Source organism: Microtus ochrogaster, chromosome 1, assembly GCF_000317375.1.
Source record: "Microtus ochrogaster isolate Prairie Vole_2 chromosome 1, MicOch1.0, whole genome shotgun sequence".
NCBI lineage: Eukaryota > Metazoa > Chordata > Mammalia > Rodentia > Cricetidae > Microtus > Microtus ochrogaster.
In genome coordinates this window covers 36,656,604-36,673,180 of record NC_022009.1, presented here as the reverse complement: position 1 = coordinate 36,673,180, position 16,577 = coordinate 36,656,604, and the positions used below count along the sequence as shown (strand labels likewise).

Below are 16,577 nucleotides of genomic sequence, written 5' to 3'. Positions count from 1 at the left end.
GTAATAGCCAGAACCTGGAAACAACCTAGATGCCCTTCAATGGAAGAATGGATGAAGAAAGTATGGAATATATACATATTAGAGTACTACTCAGAGTTTTTCTATAATGTTGGGTATCCATCTTCAGCCTACAGGCCCTCTTTTAATGAAGCAGGAAATTTGAAAGACTGTCTTGTCTATATTGGCACTTTGTCATTCACTTTCCTCTGTGTCCTGAGAATGCCTGAAAGTTTATGTGAAGCAGGTATGCTGAATGATTCTTCTACCTTGTTTTGACAAAGTTTAGAGGTCATTTTCCTGTGGGTCCCGAATGTCCAGTTTATATAGCATACAAATAAGCAGTTCAGGCAAGAGCAGTTGTTGCCCAAATGGCTAGCCTTGCCACATTGAAATCAAACTCCATACGGTGCTTCTTTGATGTCCATCCTCCTCTTGAAGTAATTGGTGCTGTCAGGAGCAGATGTGTCTTACTCCTGAGAAAAGTCCAAGTTCTTAAAACATTTTAAGTACCATATTCTGTAGGTCTTTGAAATGTTTGAAGATTACCTATACATCTGAACTATATCTGCATTTCTAGATTTTCCAACATGACTATAAGTTTGACTATTATAGATGACTATTGATTTGTATTTTTTAACTATACATTTTTAATGAGCTTCATAAGCATAATACCTTAAACAAGAGTAGAAATATACATATAGTATAATAAAGTTTACCTTAAATTTGTATCAATAAACCAAAATTCATACCAATATAAAGTATTTTGAGATTAACAGTTTTTATATGAAAGTAGATTTAATAAAGCACTCCTTTTTATAATAAATATTTAGCTTTTCCCTCATTGTTTCTATAACATATTCCCTTTTCTTCTTTAGAAAAAGGTTGACTATGACAATTAAGCATTTATAACCAACCCCTCTTAAATGAAAATAAAGATTGATAAGTAATGTTTTGGGAATTTGGGCATAGTTTTCTATACTACTTTCTGCTGATTAGGGGTGCTGGTAATCTTATGGGGATCCTGAGAAAACTTAGAATTATGATCAAGTCCTAACTGGGGTATTTTATGTGGCTGGTCCATCTCAGCCAGTAGCCTGGAAGCTGTTCTGGATGTTGGATCACCTGAGCCATCACTGCTATCAGAGGCCTCTCAGGGGGTCTTGCTTGATCCAACCATATTAACATGGAAGGACTCTACAACTTCCCATCTCCTATGGAAACAAAAGCAGAACCTCTTTTCCAAAGTAATATATGTTTGTTTGTTTTTAAATACTAAATAGACCAAAGCCAAGACTTTGGCTGTTGACTCCGCCCCATTCAGCTTTCCAACATGACAGAGGTACATTCACTGCCAGGTCTGGGAGCCGTGTTCACCTTCCCAACTCTAGGGATGCAGTGGGTCCATGCCGCCATCAGGCAGTTTGTAACATGATACCCACAAACCCCAAGTGCCCAGTAGCAGGACCTCTTGTCAGTGTCTCCAGCACGGATCAGGAAGCCATCTCTTAAAAGAGCTACCCTCTGTTCAATGCCAGCAAACAGAGACTATCTGAATAAATGTGGCTACCAAAAAGCCATTTTTGACTCTGTTTTTGTGTGTCTAGAATCCTTTAAAAAAAAAAAAAGCATTTTACACTTTATGTGGATGTCCATGCCTCAAGTTGGCATCATTTATAATGAGTTTCTCTCCTGCCTGCCAGTTCCTGAATAACCACTCTGAGGCTTAAAATTAATTACAGAATGTTTGGCCAATTAGCTCAGGCTTATTATAATTTAAATTAACCCATTTTTATTTTTCCAGTTTTACCATGAGGTTTGTGGCTTGTTATCCACATCTTTTTTTTTTTTTTTCTTTCGAGACAGGGTTTCTCTGTGGCTTTGGAGCCTGTCCTGGAACTAGCTCTGTAGACCAGGCTGGTCTCGAACTCACAGAGATCCGCCTGCCTCTGCCTCCCGAGTGCTGGGATTAAAGGCGTGCGCCACCACCGCCCGGCTTGTTATCCACATCTTGCTTCTCCTGTGGCTACTGTCATCTCTCAAACTCCGCCTTCTTTTTTCCTGTATCTTTGCTTGGATTTTCCCACCTAGCTCTATTTTGCCTGGATATGGGACAAATAAGTTTTTTTTTTAAATTAACTAATGGTAATAAAACATTCACAGCATCTCACATCAGATGCTCTGAATTTTAAGGACAATGAGGAATAAAGTGTTTTGAATACAAAGTTTTTTTTTTTAAGTTAGATGACAGCACAAAAGATGTGTTTATCAGGTTATGGATGAAAGTAACTTGAAAAAATTGATGTGCCTGACCCTGTTGAAAAGATTCTAATAATAACCAAGGAGAAGGAAAGGATTACATTTCAGCAATAGTGTGATCCTTTAGTCAGTAGACAATCTCTTGTCTGATGCAACTGAGACTTTTGGTTAGTCAAAGAAAACAGGAATCATAAAAGAAGGATACTTTTTATATATTTATTGGAACACTGTTTTTTTTTTTTTCACTTAAAATGTACCCATAAACATTCGTTGCCAAAGTTTAGCTGTAGGCATGATTTTGAGAACTGCTAAAAGTCACACTTGTAATGCTTCATCTAGAAGTTAAAAGTTACAGTTTTAGATTCTGTGGAGTGAGAACTAGACATATTTTAAGTATGAGGCATCTTGAATTTAGTTTATTCTTGGCCTTTCGCACATCTAATATTTTAGAAGTTTCTTTTTTAATGTATTTCTTTAATCTGTTCGGAATAATCAGCCTCATTTTTCTCATATTCAATTTCTGTGATTTATATACTATTTAATGATAGTGTACTACAGAACAACATATACAAAAACTATAAATCTATAGGGCAGCAGGTATCCATGACAGTGGGAAACATGAGTGAAGCATCTAGGAAGCATAAGCACAAGTGTTGATCATGCGGGCCCACTTAGAAAAAGAATGCCAGGCTTGGGAATTCTTAGTGAAAGTCACTCGGAATTTCTGTTGTTTAAAAAAAAAGTAGTTTGTTTTGAACTTAAATAATAAGAGGTTTGTATAATGTAGAGTTTTAAAGAGCATTAGAAAAATTTTGAGTGACAGGAACAGGGGTCTCAGGGTGGTTGTAGCATTGGAATCCCAATGAGAATAACATGCTCAGGTTCAGCAACATAAGAAAGGACATAAGCCAGACGCTTTCTGACCGGTGACCTTTAACCAAAATAATGCTTGTGAACAAAAATGTTTATATCTTTAATTACATTTGATTATTTCATTATTATTTAACGATTAAAATATCTCCAAGAACATATAAAGGAAGCACTTGTTTATTTGACTTACAGTGTCAGAGGTTTTTTTGGTTTTGTTGATTACCTAATCCTTGGCTTCATTGTTTTTTGGGGGGTACTGTGAGGGCAGTAATACATCATGTTTGAGGGAGCAGATGACAGAGGCCATTTAGCTCATAGCAGACTTGAAGCGAGGAATGAGGAATGAACAGGGGCCTAATATAACCTCCAGACCTCTTCAGCTATTCCCTTCCTCCTAAAGTTTCTACCACAAGTAGAGCCATCAGTTGCCCACGTGAACCTATGTAGGGCATTTTATATTTAAACTATAATGCTTTGAGAATTGACACATCTATAGGTGGATTATAAGAATATTTTTAAACAAATTTAATTGAAATTTAAAATTAAAGACTAATTGAACATTTATTTGTCTATTTTACATTTATGTATGTATGAGTATGTGTGGTGTGTGCACCTGTGTGTCTTGGTGCATGTACCCTTCCGTCGTGTGCTTACAGAAACTAAAGGAGAATGATGAATATCTTGCTCTATCCCTTTCTGCTTTATTCCTTGGAGATAAGGCCTTTCAGTGAACCTGCATTACAGAAGACAGCAGTCTCTGGTGGTTCTTCTGTTTCTTCTTCTCACAGTACCTGGCCATAGGTTCTGGGGATTTGAACTCAGGTCCTCATGCTTGTGCAGCAAATGCTCTTACCTGCTGAGACAATTCACCAGACCCTACTTGAACATTTTAATATATTCAAATTTTATAAATCAAATTGTAATATAATCAAAAATTTAAAATTTCCTGATGCTTCAAATACATTTGGAATGTTTTTTCTTTCTTGGTGTGTGATTTGAGTGATAAAATTTTCCCATAATCTCAGGCATTTAAATATGTGGTCCCTAGTTGGTGATACTATTTGATTAGGTTTAATAGGTGTGCTTTGCTGAAGGAAGAGTTTAAGAACTGTACCATTTCTAGTTCACTCTGCCTCTTGTTTACAGTTCAAGAAGTGAGCCTTCAGCTTCTGCTTAAACTGCAGAACTCATACCTTCTTTTTGCTGCTGTCATATTTTCCCACCATGGCAGACTCATCCCTTTGGAACTATAAGCCAAATAAACTCTTTTATAATTTGTTTTGATCATGATATTTTATCACAATAATAGAAAAGTCATTTGTTATTTTTGTTCAAACTAAAATATGGGTTATAAGATGTGATGTTGCCATTCCATAAGCTCCAGTCCCAGCTACCTCATGCTCTTGTTGTCATATCTTCACCATCACGAGGAACTGTGCACTCCGTTTGTGAGCCAGCCACAGTGAGCGCCTACTGGAGTTGCTTTTGTTGGCCTTTTTTTTTTTCACAACAGCAAGGAAAGTAGCAAATACATGTGGCAATGATGATGATTTCATGTTATTTCACCAGTATACATTGTCATATTTTGCTAGTTTGTGCTTGTCTTCATAAGAGACAGCTCTGAAAAAAAGATACAGGAAAGGGATCAATGAAACAGTATTTACAAAGAACAGAACACATCAGTGAACACTTCTAATGGTAAGTGTTTCAAGATCATATTACTTTAAGTTTGGCTTAAAGAGTGAGGAGATTGAATGCTTTGCTTTCAAATATTTTGAAAAACTATCTTAAAAAAGAGTAACATTCTTTTTTATATGCTTTGGAATAATACTCTTGTACACTCTACAGATTTGTCACTCATATTAGTTTAATAAAACGCTGATTGGCCAGTAGCAAGGCAGGAAGTATAGGCGGGACAACCAGACTAAGAGAATTCTGGGAAGAGGAAAGGCAGGGAGTCAGTCACCAGCCAAACAAAGAGGAAGCAAGGTGAGAATGCTTTACTGATTAAAAAGTACTAAACCATGTGGCTAAACATAGATAAGAATTATGGGTTAATTTAAGTTGTAAGAGCTAGTTAATAATAAGCCTGAGCAATAGGCCAAACAGTTTATAATTAACATAAACCTTTCTGTGTTTCTTTGGGACTGAATGGCTGTGGGACCAGGTGGGACAGAAAATTCCCTTTACAAATGGAACCTACACATTTGGTAGGAACTTACATATAATGCCTAAGGAAGCTTTAAAAATAAAAAGGATTCTAGAGAGATAGGAATAAAATCAAGTACAACTTCTTGGTAACTATCTTTACTCCAGCTGTTTGCTGATGGGAAGCAGAGGTGCAGCTCCTTTAAGAAAGGTTTCCTGACTTAGCATTAGCAGCGAAAACCACATGGTGGCTGTTTTAAGAGGCTCTGCCAACAAACACTTAAATGGTGTTTATGAGCAGTCAGCAGCATGCTTCTTTGTGGTAGCAGGAACCTAGAAACTCCACAGAGTTGTAGCAATAAATGTGGCTCCCACCAATACTTCTGCCATGAAGCTAGACTCTTAGGAAGCCAAGGAATGGGCAGAGCCAGCTGCCAAAGCTGCCACTTTAATCCTAGCCCATGCTGCTTAGCAGATTAAAGACTCGTGTGGTTACAGAGAGAGAGAGAGAGAGAGAGAGAGAGAGAGAGAGAGAGAGAGACCATAAAGATAGATTCAGACAAAAAAAAAAGACAAAGAAAAACCTCTAAACAGTTTACAGTGTGTTTAAAAATATGCATAGGCTTGAGAGAGAAAAGAAAAAGGATAGAAAAAGTCTTTAAAAAAAGAAATAGAATAAGAAATAAAAGCCACATAAATATGGAAAATTCACAGAGATTCTGGATATTATATGTTAATGTGTTGTTTTGGAATTGTTTGCTGAGAAAGGAGTAACAGCAGCTAAAAGACATTTGATTATAAATGCTGCTGGGTTAATCCAACCTATATAGTTTGAAAATGCCTTGACTTCAAAATTTACGTCAAAAGATATGTTACTTTGGAGAATAGGTTTTACTTTTGATTCCACAGCAAATGAGAGGCTGTGGATTTATTCTTGGTTAAGATAAATAAGGTTTGATTAAGAAAGACCCCCTCCTGAAAAATCTCTAGTGGGAATGGATGGCCCAGATGATTCAATGTTTCAGAGCACCTCTGTCGTAGTTTCTGCTGAGTTCTACATCCAGAATAGCCTCAAGACTGCTGGCTGAGATGACCCAGCCTCACAGAATACTCCAGTCAGGACTTGACCATAATCCTAAATTTTCTTTGGGTCCCCATAAGATTATCAGTGCCCCTGGTCAGCAGGACGTAGCCTAGAAAACCATGTCCACATACCCAAAAAACTGGATTATGGATGTTTGTCTTTGTTTAGAGTGTTGGTTACAAGTTGTTATGGATAATGGTCAGAAAAGAAAAGTTAAAAATTTTTGATTAGATTCAGAGAGCTTGTTTTGAAAATAAAAAAAGGGGAAATGCTGCAGAATAATGCTCTTGTACACTGTAAAGATTTGTCACTCACATAGATTTAATAAAATTCTGATTGGCCAGTAGTCAGGCAGGAAGTATAGGTGGGTAACCAGACTAAGAGAATTCTGGGAAGAGTCAGTGACCAGCCAGACTCAGAGGAAGCAAAGGTGCCAAGCTACATACTAAACATAGATACAAATTATGGGTTAATTTAAGTTATAAGATTGAGCTATTGAGCTATTAGGCCTAACAGTTCATAATTTATACACTGCCTCTGTCTGTTTCTTTGGGACTGAACAGCTGCGGTCAGGCAAGACAGAAACTTACATCCATACACATATACATATATATAAGTTTCTACTCAACATGAAGAACATTTTCTACGTTTAGAGCTGATCATCAATGAAATAGTAGGCTGCCTTGCAAATTTTTTTTCTCGGCAGTAATAACACTGGGTTCATTGCACTGTTAGATTGCCTTACTTGCATTGTGGCTTCTGTTTAACAGCTGGTTTCTTATTTATTTCCTGTACGATCACTCATTTAAGGAAATCAGCAGAAGCAGAGCTAAGAGTGTGCACCTAGAAGTTGGGCCAAGTGGGTAAATGTGATCATAACTGAGTGAGCAATTTTTCTGTATTGAGTTTCCATTTCTGTCATTTGAGATGACCATCCAGCCCCTCTTATGGAGGTGTTTTAAGAAATGAAAAAGTTAATTGTCTAAAGTACCTGATTTTAGTTGCTTATACAATGTACCTGTCACAGGATCCATATTCTTTTGTCACAGACGATTACAGTGTGCTTGGAAGAAGCTCTTTCCAGTGTTGTGGTGATATAGAAATGATCCTTACATTTCATATACTGGATAGATTTCATAACTTCTAGGACCATAGCATTCTAGAGCTTGGCATCTGGAAGACTGTAAGTTGGGGTAGGTACTGTGTATATTGTAAGGAGCATGGAAACACCAAGACTGGCTGAATAGGACTTTATTTCCTCCCCAGTTTGTGTAGTGGCTTCCTCTTTTGGAAGATAAAGTACATATCATTAGAATGGTTTCTATCTTGGTTTCATTGCTGCTGTACAAAATATGCTGTTCCAGTTTCATTCGTTAGGTTGATTTGTTAGCTCCTGAAAGTTGTCATTTTCTTTCTTGATTCACTTCAGCCTTTCTGAGAGCTCAACCTGTAATTATCACACATACTTAAATATAACACAAACTTTTTTCGAAGCTTTTCTGTCTTCCAGGGTATGTTAAACACTATACCATTGGCTTATTATAATCTAGAAAATCAGGTTTCTAGCATTCAGGAGGAATTGGGTTTTTTATTTATTTATTTATAGGTGGAGTGATCCTGGGAGTCACTACTTACATTTGAATCAGGACGGTGCTGCCACTGCTTTTTTTTTCCCCCCCTCTCTTGAAAATATCATAATTATCTTGGGAACTTCTAAGAAAGAGAAAGGGAGTGAGGGAGCAAGGAAGAAGCCATAGAGTAGAGTCCCTTTTTTTCTGGGATCCATGATCCATAATCCTGAGGAGGAAGGACTACTTTGCCAGTCAGGCAGTAGATGGGTACAGGGCTCGCTTGAAGCACACACTTGTTCATTTATTTATCTTTTCTCTAGATCAAGTCTTCTGGTCAGTTCCTTAGTTTCTCTGAAATCATTTCCTTATCTCTGAAATAGAACTACTGAAAGTACCCACTTCACTGGTGAGGATTAAGTGAAAAGTGAATCCATATGAGAGGGTGTGTTTAGCTGAGAGCCTGGCATGGGCTATTCCATCTCAAGTGTTGGAATAGTTCCCTCAGGATTAGTCTAATCTAGCATTGGTCTGTGGCATATCAAGTGTCAGTACTGATCTAGTTCTTAAAGAACAGAACTGAATCACAGAGTGGAGAGCTTTTCCGTAAAGCTTTCTTACTTTAGTAGATGACTGATAATCGAATTCTGGGTTAAATATAGGGAGCTGTGAGCAAGGTAATAGTAGCTGTGACCTGGATCAAAACTGAGCCCAACTCATAGTGATCTGAGTAAAGCATTTAATTCCGAAATAGAATTGAGCATTACCATTCCAAGACTCATTTGAATTTCACAGCCCTCTCTCTCCCCTTTTTCCTCCTTTCCTTCTTTCTCCCTCCTCCTCTTCTCCTCTTCCTCTTTTCCTGCCCCCTCTTCCTTCCACCCCCTATCCTCCTTGGGGAAATAAATTCAGGGAAGTTGTTCTTCCCACAAAGCTCTAATTCTTCAACTTGGAGGAGCAGCATCACATACAGGATTGTGCCTCCTACAAACTTCACTTATGAAACATGACGAGAACGACCCAGGGAGCCGTAAATTATTATGGTCTAGAGATTTAAGGGGTTTCTGTCTATATTCTATTTATTTTAATGTTTGTTCATTGTAAAGATCTCTTTTGTTTTATACAGTGTCTCTTTATGTTGCTTTGGTTCTAAAAGAATAACTGTAGTGGAATGCTTGAAGTACTTAATTTACTTGTGTGTATTAGATTCTTACTAAGAACTGCGTTGGACCACTGGAGAGACGGCTCAGTGTGGTTAAAGTGCTTCTAGCACAAGTGTGAGGGCCAGAGTTTAGAGCTCCAGAACCCACATAAATGCCTGCTGGGCTTTGTGAGCTGCCTGTAATTCCAGCAAGATTGAAAGGTGGACAGAGGATTCCAAGAGCAAACTAGCTAGCAAAACTAGCAGTATTGGTGAATTCTGAATTTTATTGAGAGACTACCTAAATGATTAAGGTGGAAGAGCAATCAAAGATGATTCCTGACATCAATTTCTGACCTCCATATACATGTAAACAGGCATGTTCACATACATGCAAACAAGCATACACATGAAGATGGAAAAGGAAAAGAAAAACAACTCTTGGAGACTGGAAATAATGATAGTCATCTGGAATCCCAGACGTTAGGAAACTGAGATAGAAGGACATACGGTCAAGGCCAGGCTGGGGCACATACTGAGACCCTGTCTTAAAAATAAACAAATAAATAAATCAAAAAGGAAGGGAGGAAGAAAATGAAGAGTGAAATCTAGTAGCAACTATATACTTCAAGGTTTTATCTGATGTTGAAAATGTCCTACTTGTTCCTGAATTGGACTGTGGTTAGCTGACCATAGTAACAGTTAGTTTCTCAGACCTAAAAATATTGAGAAGAGAATAACATTTAGAGTCAAAGCAGAACTTCATCAGCAGTGGCTAAATATGTAAATACTGGAAGTTAGACCTAGAAATATCTTTGGTAAAAGGCTGAAGAAATTATCAAAGAGCTATTTGAAATAGCACTGAGCATGCTTTTCCCTTGAAAGAGTGTTTGTGTGTGTGTTGGCTGGGTACATTAATTTTATTTTTATAAATTACCACTCTGCCAATGTAGCATTTTAATTCTTTTTTTTCCAGCTTATGGGATTTTTTTTCTTTTCTTTTTCAGCTTATGGGAAAGTATTTCTAGTTCGCAAAATAAGCGGTCATGATGCTGGAAAGCTGTATGCCATGAAAGTTTTGAAAAAGGCAACAATAGTTCAAAAGGCTAAAACTACAGAGCATACAAGGACAGAACGGCAAGTTCTGGAGCACATTAGACAGTCACCATTTTTGGTGACATTGCACTATGCTTTCCAGACAGAGACTAAACTTCATCTCATCTTAGGTAAGTGTCCATTGTCATACTTTCTATGAGAACATTTTTCTTTAGGTCTTGAGGCAACATAGTATGGACTTAGAAGAAATTGTTTTGTCTCTCATTCATCTCTTTGTGGTGGCATTTCTGTTAGCATCTTGCTTTGGAAGTGAGACCCCTGGCGTAGAGAAATTTGTATACCTCTATTCCATACTCCACTATTATTCCATGTGCATCCAAGAAAGTGCAAGTGGGCTCCGATTTGTACTTTAGTTTTCAAGAGTATGTAGGTTTGGGCTAACGTAGGAGATAGCTATGGAAGCCAATAGTTAGGCCATTATCGGTCTCTCTGTCTTTCTGTGTGTGTGTCTCTCTCTGTCTCTCTCTCTCTGTCTCTCTCTCTGTCTCTCTCTCTCTGTCTCTCTCTCTCTCTCTCTCTCTCTCTCTCTCTCTCTCTCTCTCTCTCTCTCTGGATCAGGATGTAGCACTCTCAGTTACTGCTCCAGTGCCTGCCTGTATGCTTTCCATACTCCCTGCCTTGATGATGATGATGAACTAAACTTATAAAACTGTATGCAAGCCCCCAATTAAATTCTTCTTTTGTAAGAGTTGCCTTGGTTATGATGTTTCCTCACAGAAATAGAACAGTGAATAATACATTTCCTAACTAATATGTTTTCATTTTACTCAATATTCAGTTGTTTAATTTATCTATAGCTGTCCAACAAACCACCTAGAATGGAGTAGCTAAACAATGACATATTTTCCTAAGATTTTGGGTAGCTGGGAAGGGCATTTCTCTGTTGTTTTAGGCTGTTCTCATTTACATGGTATGTAGTAGAAGAGCTAGCCTGTTCAGAAGATCCATGGTAGAGTTTCGTATCTGACAATTGGTGCCATTGTCCACTAGGCCAACTTGTTTCTCTCCAATGTGGCTTCCCAACCTTTAGTACAAGTGAGCTTCTTCGTACTGGCAGCCTGAGAGTAGCATATGAATGTTGCTGAGAGTGGAATGAATGCAGAGCTCATCTAGGAACTCGGGTAGTCTTCTGCCAACACATGCTCAGCCTAGATTTGTATACTGCAAAGAGTGTGTGGTCATCTGACAGACAAGTCTGTGTTCAGACATGACAAATTACAAAGGGCTTGTCCAGTCCAGAAAAACTTCCTTCCCTATGGCTTTTAGATTATTTTCACTTCTACTGAATTTCAGTGTTTATGAAGTTAGATAGAAAGGCTAAATAGATTGAAGTTAGACATTTGGGGCTGGATTATATAGTAGGAATGTTTATATTGTAAAGCATTAAGAGAAATCTGTTGTCTGGTTGTTACTAATTCAGAGTGCTGGAATTGGATTAGGAGATAACTATATGAGTGCTTCATTATAATCTGATATTTTCCCCTTAAAAGTAAGTTGTTCTGTGTGTTATTTTGAAACTATATGATTAGCATACTAAAACATCATTAATATAACAAAAAAGTTATGTCAGCTTCATATCAATTTATAAAGATTTTCCTTGGTCTTTTAAATGTCTGCATTGTGTTCTTGCAGTTCCTTATGACTGGATTCTCAAGTTGTTGTCTGTAGTTTTGTCTTATGTTGTTCTTTCAGGATTGAACTTATACATAGTTTTCAAGTTTCATAGAAAAATCATTTGAGCAGAATCTATATTTTAACCATCTGTGATTGTGTCAGATGTTCTTCCATTGCATGCTTGTGTGTATTTCTTTACAGAGTGCATTACCAAATTTCTGGATTTTTGTACATCTTTTAAATGAGGAGGAGTGTGTCATTGTAGGATAAACGTTTTAAAATTTTCCCTCCTGAGGCTGGCATCTTTTTATATTCTTGAAGAGCCACATGATATGTTCTCAGTTTGTATAGTTCTGAGAATTGCTTATTTGTACTCTTTTGCTCATTTTTTCTCAGTTTCTACGATCTCTTAGAAAGATTATCCATTTGTGATAAGTATTTCCACATTTTTCATTTTTTAACTTTGTTTACAATACTTTTATCAAACAAATTTTATATATAGTAGAATTTATTTTTAAAATTATTCTTAAGGCCCTCAATTTTGAGTCATAATTGAAAGACTTTCTGTTCTCTTAAGTATATAAAGGAATTTACTGGTTTCTTTTTTCTTTAGTATTTACATGGTTCTTGTTTTTGTGTGGAGAACTTTGATCCGAGTAGAGTTTTTGTTTGAATAGGACAAGAAGTAAGGATCTAGCTTTTTTAGATGGCCACTCAGGTTTTCTGCATTACTAAGAGAAAAGCTCATTCTTTTCCCTGACTTGTGCTGCAACCTTTTTCATCCATGACTGTCTCATATGTGTTTGGATATGTTTCTTAACCTTCTCTCCTGTTTGGCTTATTGAATAATGCCAGAGCACCATACTGGAATTCCTTTAGCAGTACAATGTATTCTAGTATTCAGTAATGTCAGTTCTCCAATAACCCTTGCTTTTTATTGCTGATATTTAGAACTTTATGGAAGGCTATTTCCTGTCATTTTCAACATGAGCTTTATAGTAAAATTGTTTTGTTCTAGGCGAAGAAAATCTTGTTAGTGGGTTTTATTGTCATTTCTTTAAATTGAAAAATTAACTTTGAGCACACTGATATTTTTGTGACAGTGGTTAGTCCTGTTCAAGAAGATGGACTGTCCTTGCCTGTAGGAATCTGCGTCTAAGATCTTCAAGAGTGGTTAAACATTTTCTTTCTACTTGTGTGTCTTGGATTAATATTGAACTTGCCATCATTGCTATCGTAAACAGCACCTGCTGTATCTTATAGCTGAAGGACTCTACTTTTTTACAGTAATTTTATACCTTGAGATCTTACTGCCTTTTTCCTTCTCAGCCTGCCCTAAGACATGTTGGTGTCTGTGACTTTTCTGTCTCTCTTCTTTTCCTGAACATTTAACTCAAGGAGATTTATAGCCATCCCTGCTGTTTTTTCAGGATGTTTTAGAGATTCAAATCTAGGCTAACATCAAATCATGGCTCACTGCAGAGTGCTTGACATGGCTTACTCCAAGGGGATAAAATTTGCTTGGTTGGCACAGGCTTCTCCAAATAAGATCATTATAATGATAGTATCTTATCAGATGCTATCTGTGACGTTTGTATTTAGTTATGGAATAGACTAGCATTTCTAACAGAATTGAGTGTGTATGATTGCTTCCCACAATAAGCTTTAATTATAATTATCTCTCATTTGTTTATATTCTATCTGCCATTCTCTAAATCAGTAGGCAGTACTTTTTCTGACCAGTAAAGGGCCAGATGGTAACTATTTTAAGCTTTGCAGGCTTTTCGGTATCTTTGACCATAGATTGTAGTAAACAAATAGGCATAGTACAGTTCCAATAAAAATTTTACTTATAGGATTGGTAGTGAACTAGATTTGCCCTCTGAGTTATTATTTGATAGCCCTTGCTCTTCAAAGTGTGTGTGTGTGTGTGTGTGTGTGTGTGTGTGTGTGTGTACGTGTACATGTACATACTTGCACACACATGTGGAAGCCAGAGGTTGTTGACATTAGGTACTGTCCACAATCTACCTCCACCGTATATTTTGAGACAGGGTCTTTCACTGAACCTGGATCTATTTCATCAGTTAGGCAAGACTAGGGATTCAAAAGGCCCCATGGGGATTCTTTTGTCTTGGTCTCCCCAGCTCTAGGATTACAGGTATGTGCCTCCATATCTGGCTTTTTATGTGAGTTCTGGGGAATAAACTCAAGTCTTCCCATAATAGCAAGGCAGTTACTGACTGAGTCATCTCTCTAACCCCATTAAATCACATTTGTGTTTAAAATGTTACTCTATAACATTAATGGCTCTTTAGCTCGTTTATCTTAACTGTATCACACACACAACCACACACACACACACACGGTGGCGTTTTCCCCTTTGTATTTCTTGCAGCTTTTACAGATCTTACAACATGGACAGCTTACTCCTTTATAACTTTTTCTCTACCTATGTTGATACAAGAAATATAAAAACATTTTCATCTATTCTTTTCTTTTTTAGAACTCATTATTTCAACAGAAGTTGGAATTTTTTGTGGGAAATAATCTGAACAAAACAGTTTCTCTTTTAGTAGTGTCTGAAAAGTCAGCTGATCTTTGGCTTTAATAATCAGATTAATCATCAGGACTCATCATACATTAAAGAAGCAAATTACAAGTGTATTTACAAGGGTGATGCTGAGGAACATTCTTAATAAATGCTACATCAGTCTTGTAGGCAGTTCTTTCCTCGGGTGTTATCTTTTCAATAGGAGTTGGATGTTTAAGACATTAGAGTTCACTTTTGAGTTTTAGTTTCATCTCAGAAATTGCAAAGGTGTTGATGATTGATGATGGTAACAATGGTTCATTGTACATTGTAGTCACTAATGTCACAGAACAGACAGGAACTGCTGCCAGACTTTCCTCCTTTTAAGTTAATACAACTAATTCTCAAGACTGAGAGCGCTTTCTGTGGTGACTGTGATGAACTGTAAGGAGACATCGTATGAGGGGGCACACGAAACTTGAAACAGGAAGGGTAGTGTGTGTGACTGGAGAGTGAAAGCAGAATAGTCTTTCCTTGAAAGCAGGAGGTTGTTGGTGTCAGCTGTCAAGTAGGCTTGTGGAAGCTGAGAACAAGACATCTCTGAAGCAGCTCTCTGGCTCCACCTGTGGTTCTTCCCCTGCATCCTCAGTAGGAAGATGCAGTGAGGCAATTCTGTAGTTCTCAGCAGAACTTTAAACCCCATTGCATTTCTCCACTTGCTAATAAGAGCAAATGAATTAGAGAGCGGTGGGGAGATTTCTGGGTTCAACATTAAGTGGTGTGTACAAAGGTTATGAAAGCCTGTAAGTGTGCTCCCCCAAAAGGAACATGCCTTTTCCCTTTCAAAGAGGGAGTTAGCCTCTTTGCTCAAATACAAGGGCTTGCTAGAAATACTAAGAGTGTCAGGAGAGTGCTCGATTTGGCAGCACATACACTAAAATTGGAACGCTACTGAGAAGATTAGCATGGCCTCTGCACAACAATGATAGGCAAATTCTTCAAGTATTCCATATTTTTAAAAAGAGTGCTAGGAGAAAAAATTGTTACAGATACAACTGAATTTGGCCTTTTTGTTTTGAAATGTACCAAATTAATAAATAGTTTATGCTTCAAAGACAAAATTTTGATTGTGTCATTTTAACCTAAAAAAATAGTATGTTTTTTATTTATAGCAAGTAACTTTGTTTGCAGTGACTGTTCTCTGTTTAATACACACTTGAAAAGTTTGATTTATGTTTGCTGTTCTTCAGAATTACCCTGTAGACTATGGTTACTTATTTGTTTTAAGGTTTTTTAATTTGACAATTTTCATACTTGTATATAATGAATTTTAATTATTCTCACCTCTGCATATTACCTTCCTTATTCTCCCCAGCTTCTTTCACTGAAACCTTTCTTTTTCCCAATAAGCCTCCTTCCTACTTTTGTGTCTTTTAATGTATGTGATGCAGTGAATTTAAATGGGGCTTCTGCATGTGCCTGGTTGGAAGGTCATTTACTAGGCAACTTTATATGACCAAAGAGAGTGGTGCTCATTTTCCCAGCCACCATTAACTCAGTAATCCCTCCGGGAGGGGTGTGGCCTCATAAGCTCTTACCCATATGTGTGATGAAGTTTTGATGATCCTAATCTTGTACAGGTAGCTGTAGCTAAAGTGAGCCCATGAGTACATAGGTCTGTCATGTTCAGAAGACATGGTTTTGCCCTTCTATTATGTTCCCTTAATCTTGGAGGTATGTTTGTATGTATGTGTACTTGTCCTTTCAACAACTGAGCACTCCATAGTCACTTTTTCTGCACTTGAACTAAATGTGAGTCCTAATATTTTAACTGTGTCCACTATAAAAACAAGAGTGCAAAGATAAGTATTTAGAAAGCAGTTTGGTACAATGTTTACTTAGCAAAATAGTAATAGTAGGTTCTCCCTTGGACCTGTGGTATCCATACCATGGGTTCATGGCTGGATTAATAGTACTAGTCAAGACTTCATTCTGTGGAGCAGGTCTTAAATCCAACCAGAAGGTCATGGTGTGTTTCCCCCAAAGCATTCAGGCCAATATTACAACAATCGTGCCAGATTGATTGTTTATCTTTGGCTAAGACTCTTGGTAATTTCTCTTCTATGAACCTTCACAGAATCTCTTCTACCTAAAGCTTCATCATCTTCTTTCTGTCTGTAATGGCTTATCTGACTTCACTGGAAATAAATCAGATCTAGTTGCTACAAACTCAAATTTTCTTCACTC

General features: G+C 37.3%; 1 protein-coding gene and 1 non-coding gene across 2 annotated transcripts in view; both read left to right on the top strand.

The window, feature by feature from the left end:
- Nucleotides 1-16,577, top strand: part of Rps6ka5 (ribosomal protein S6 kinase A5) — a 181,377-nt gene that overhangs the window by 82,717 nt on the left and 82,083 nt on the right. The window contains exon 3 of the mRNA XM_005343453.3: nucleotides 10,075-10,293. Within this exon, the coding sequence (XP_005343510.1) occupies nucleotides 10,075-10,293 (219 nt within the window). The remainder of the gene's footprint in view (nucleotides 1-10,074; nucleotides 10,294-16,577) is intronic.
- LOC113457035 lies at nucleotides 15,241-15,347 on the top strand. Its single transcript, XR_003377693.1, has one exon. It is a non-coding gene; the product is annotated as a U6 spliceosomal RNA (small nuclear RNA).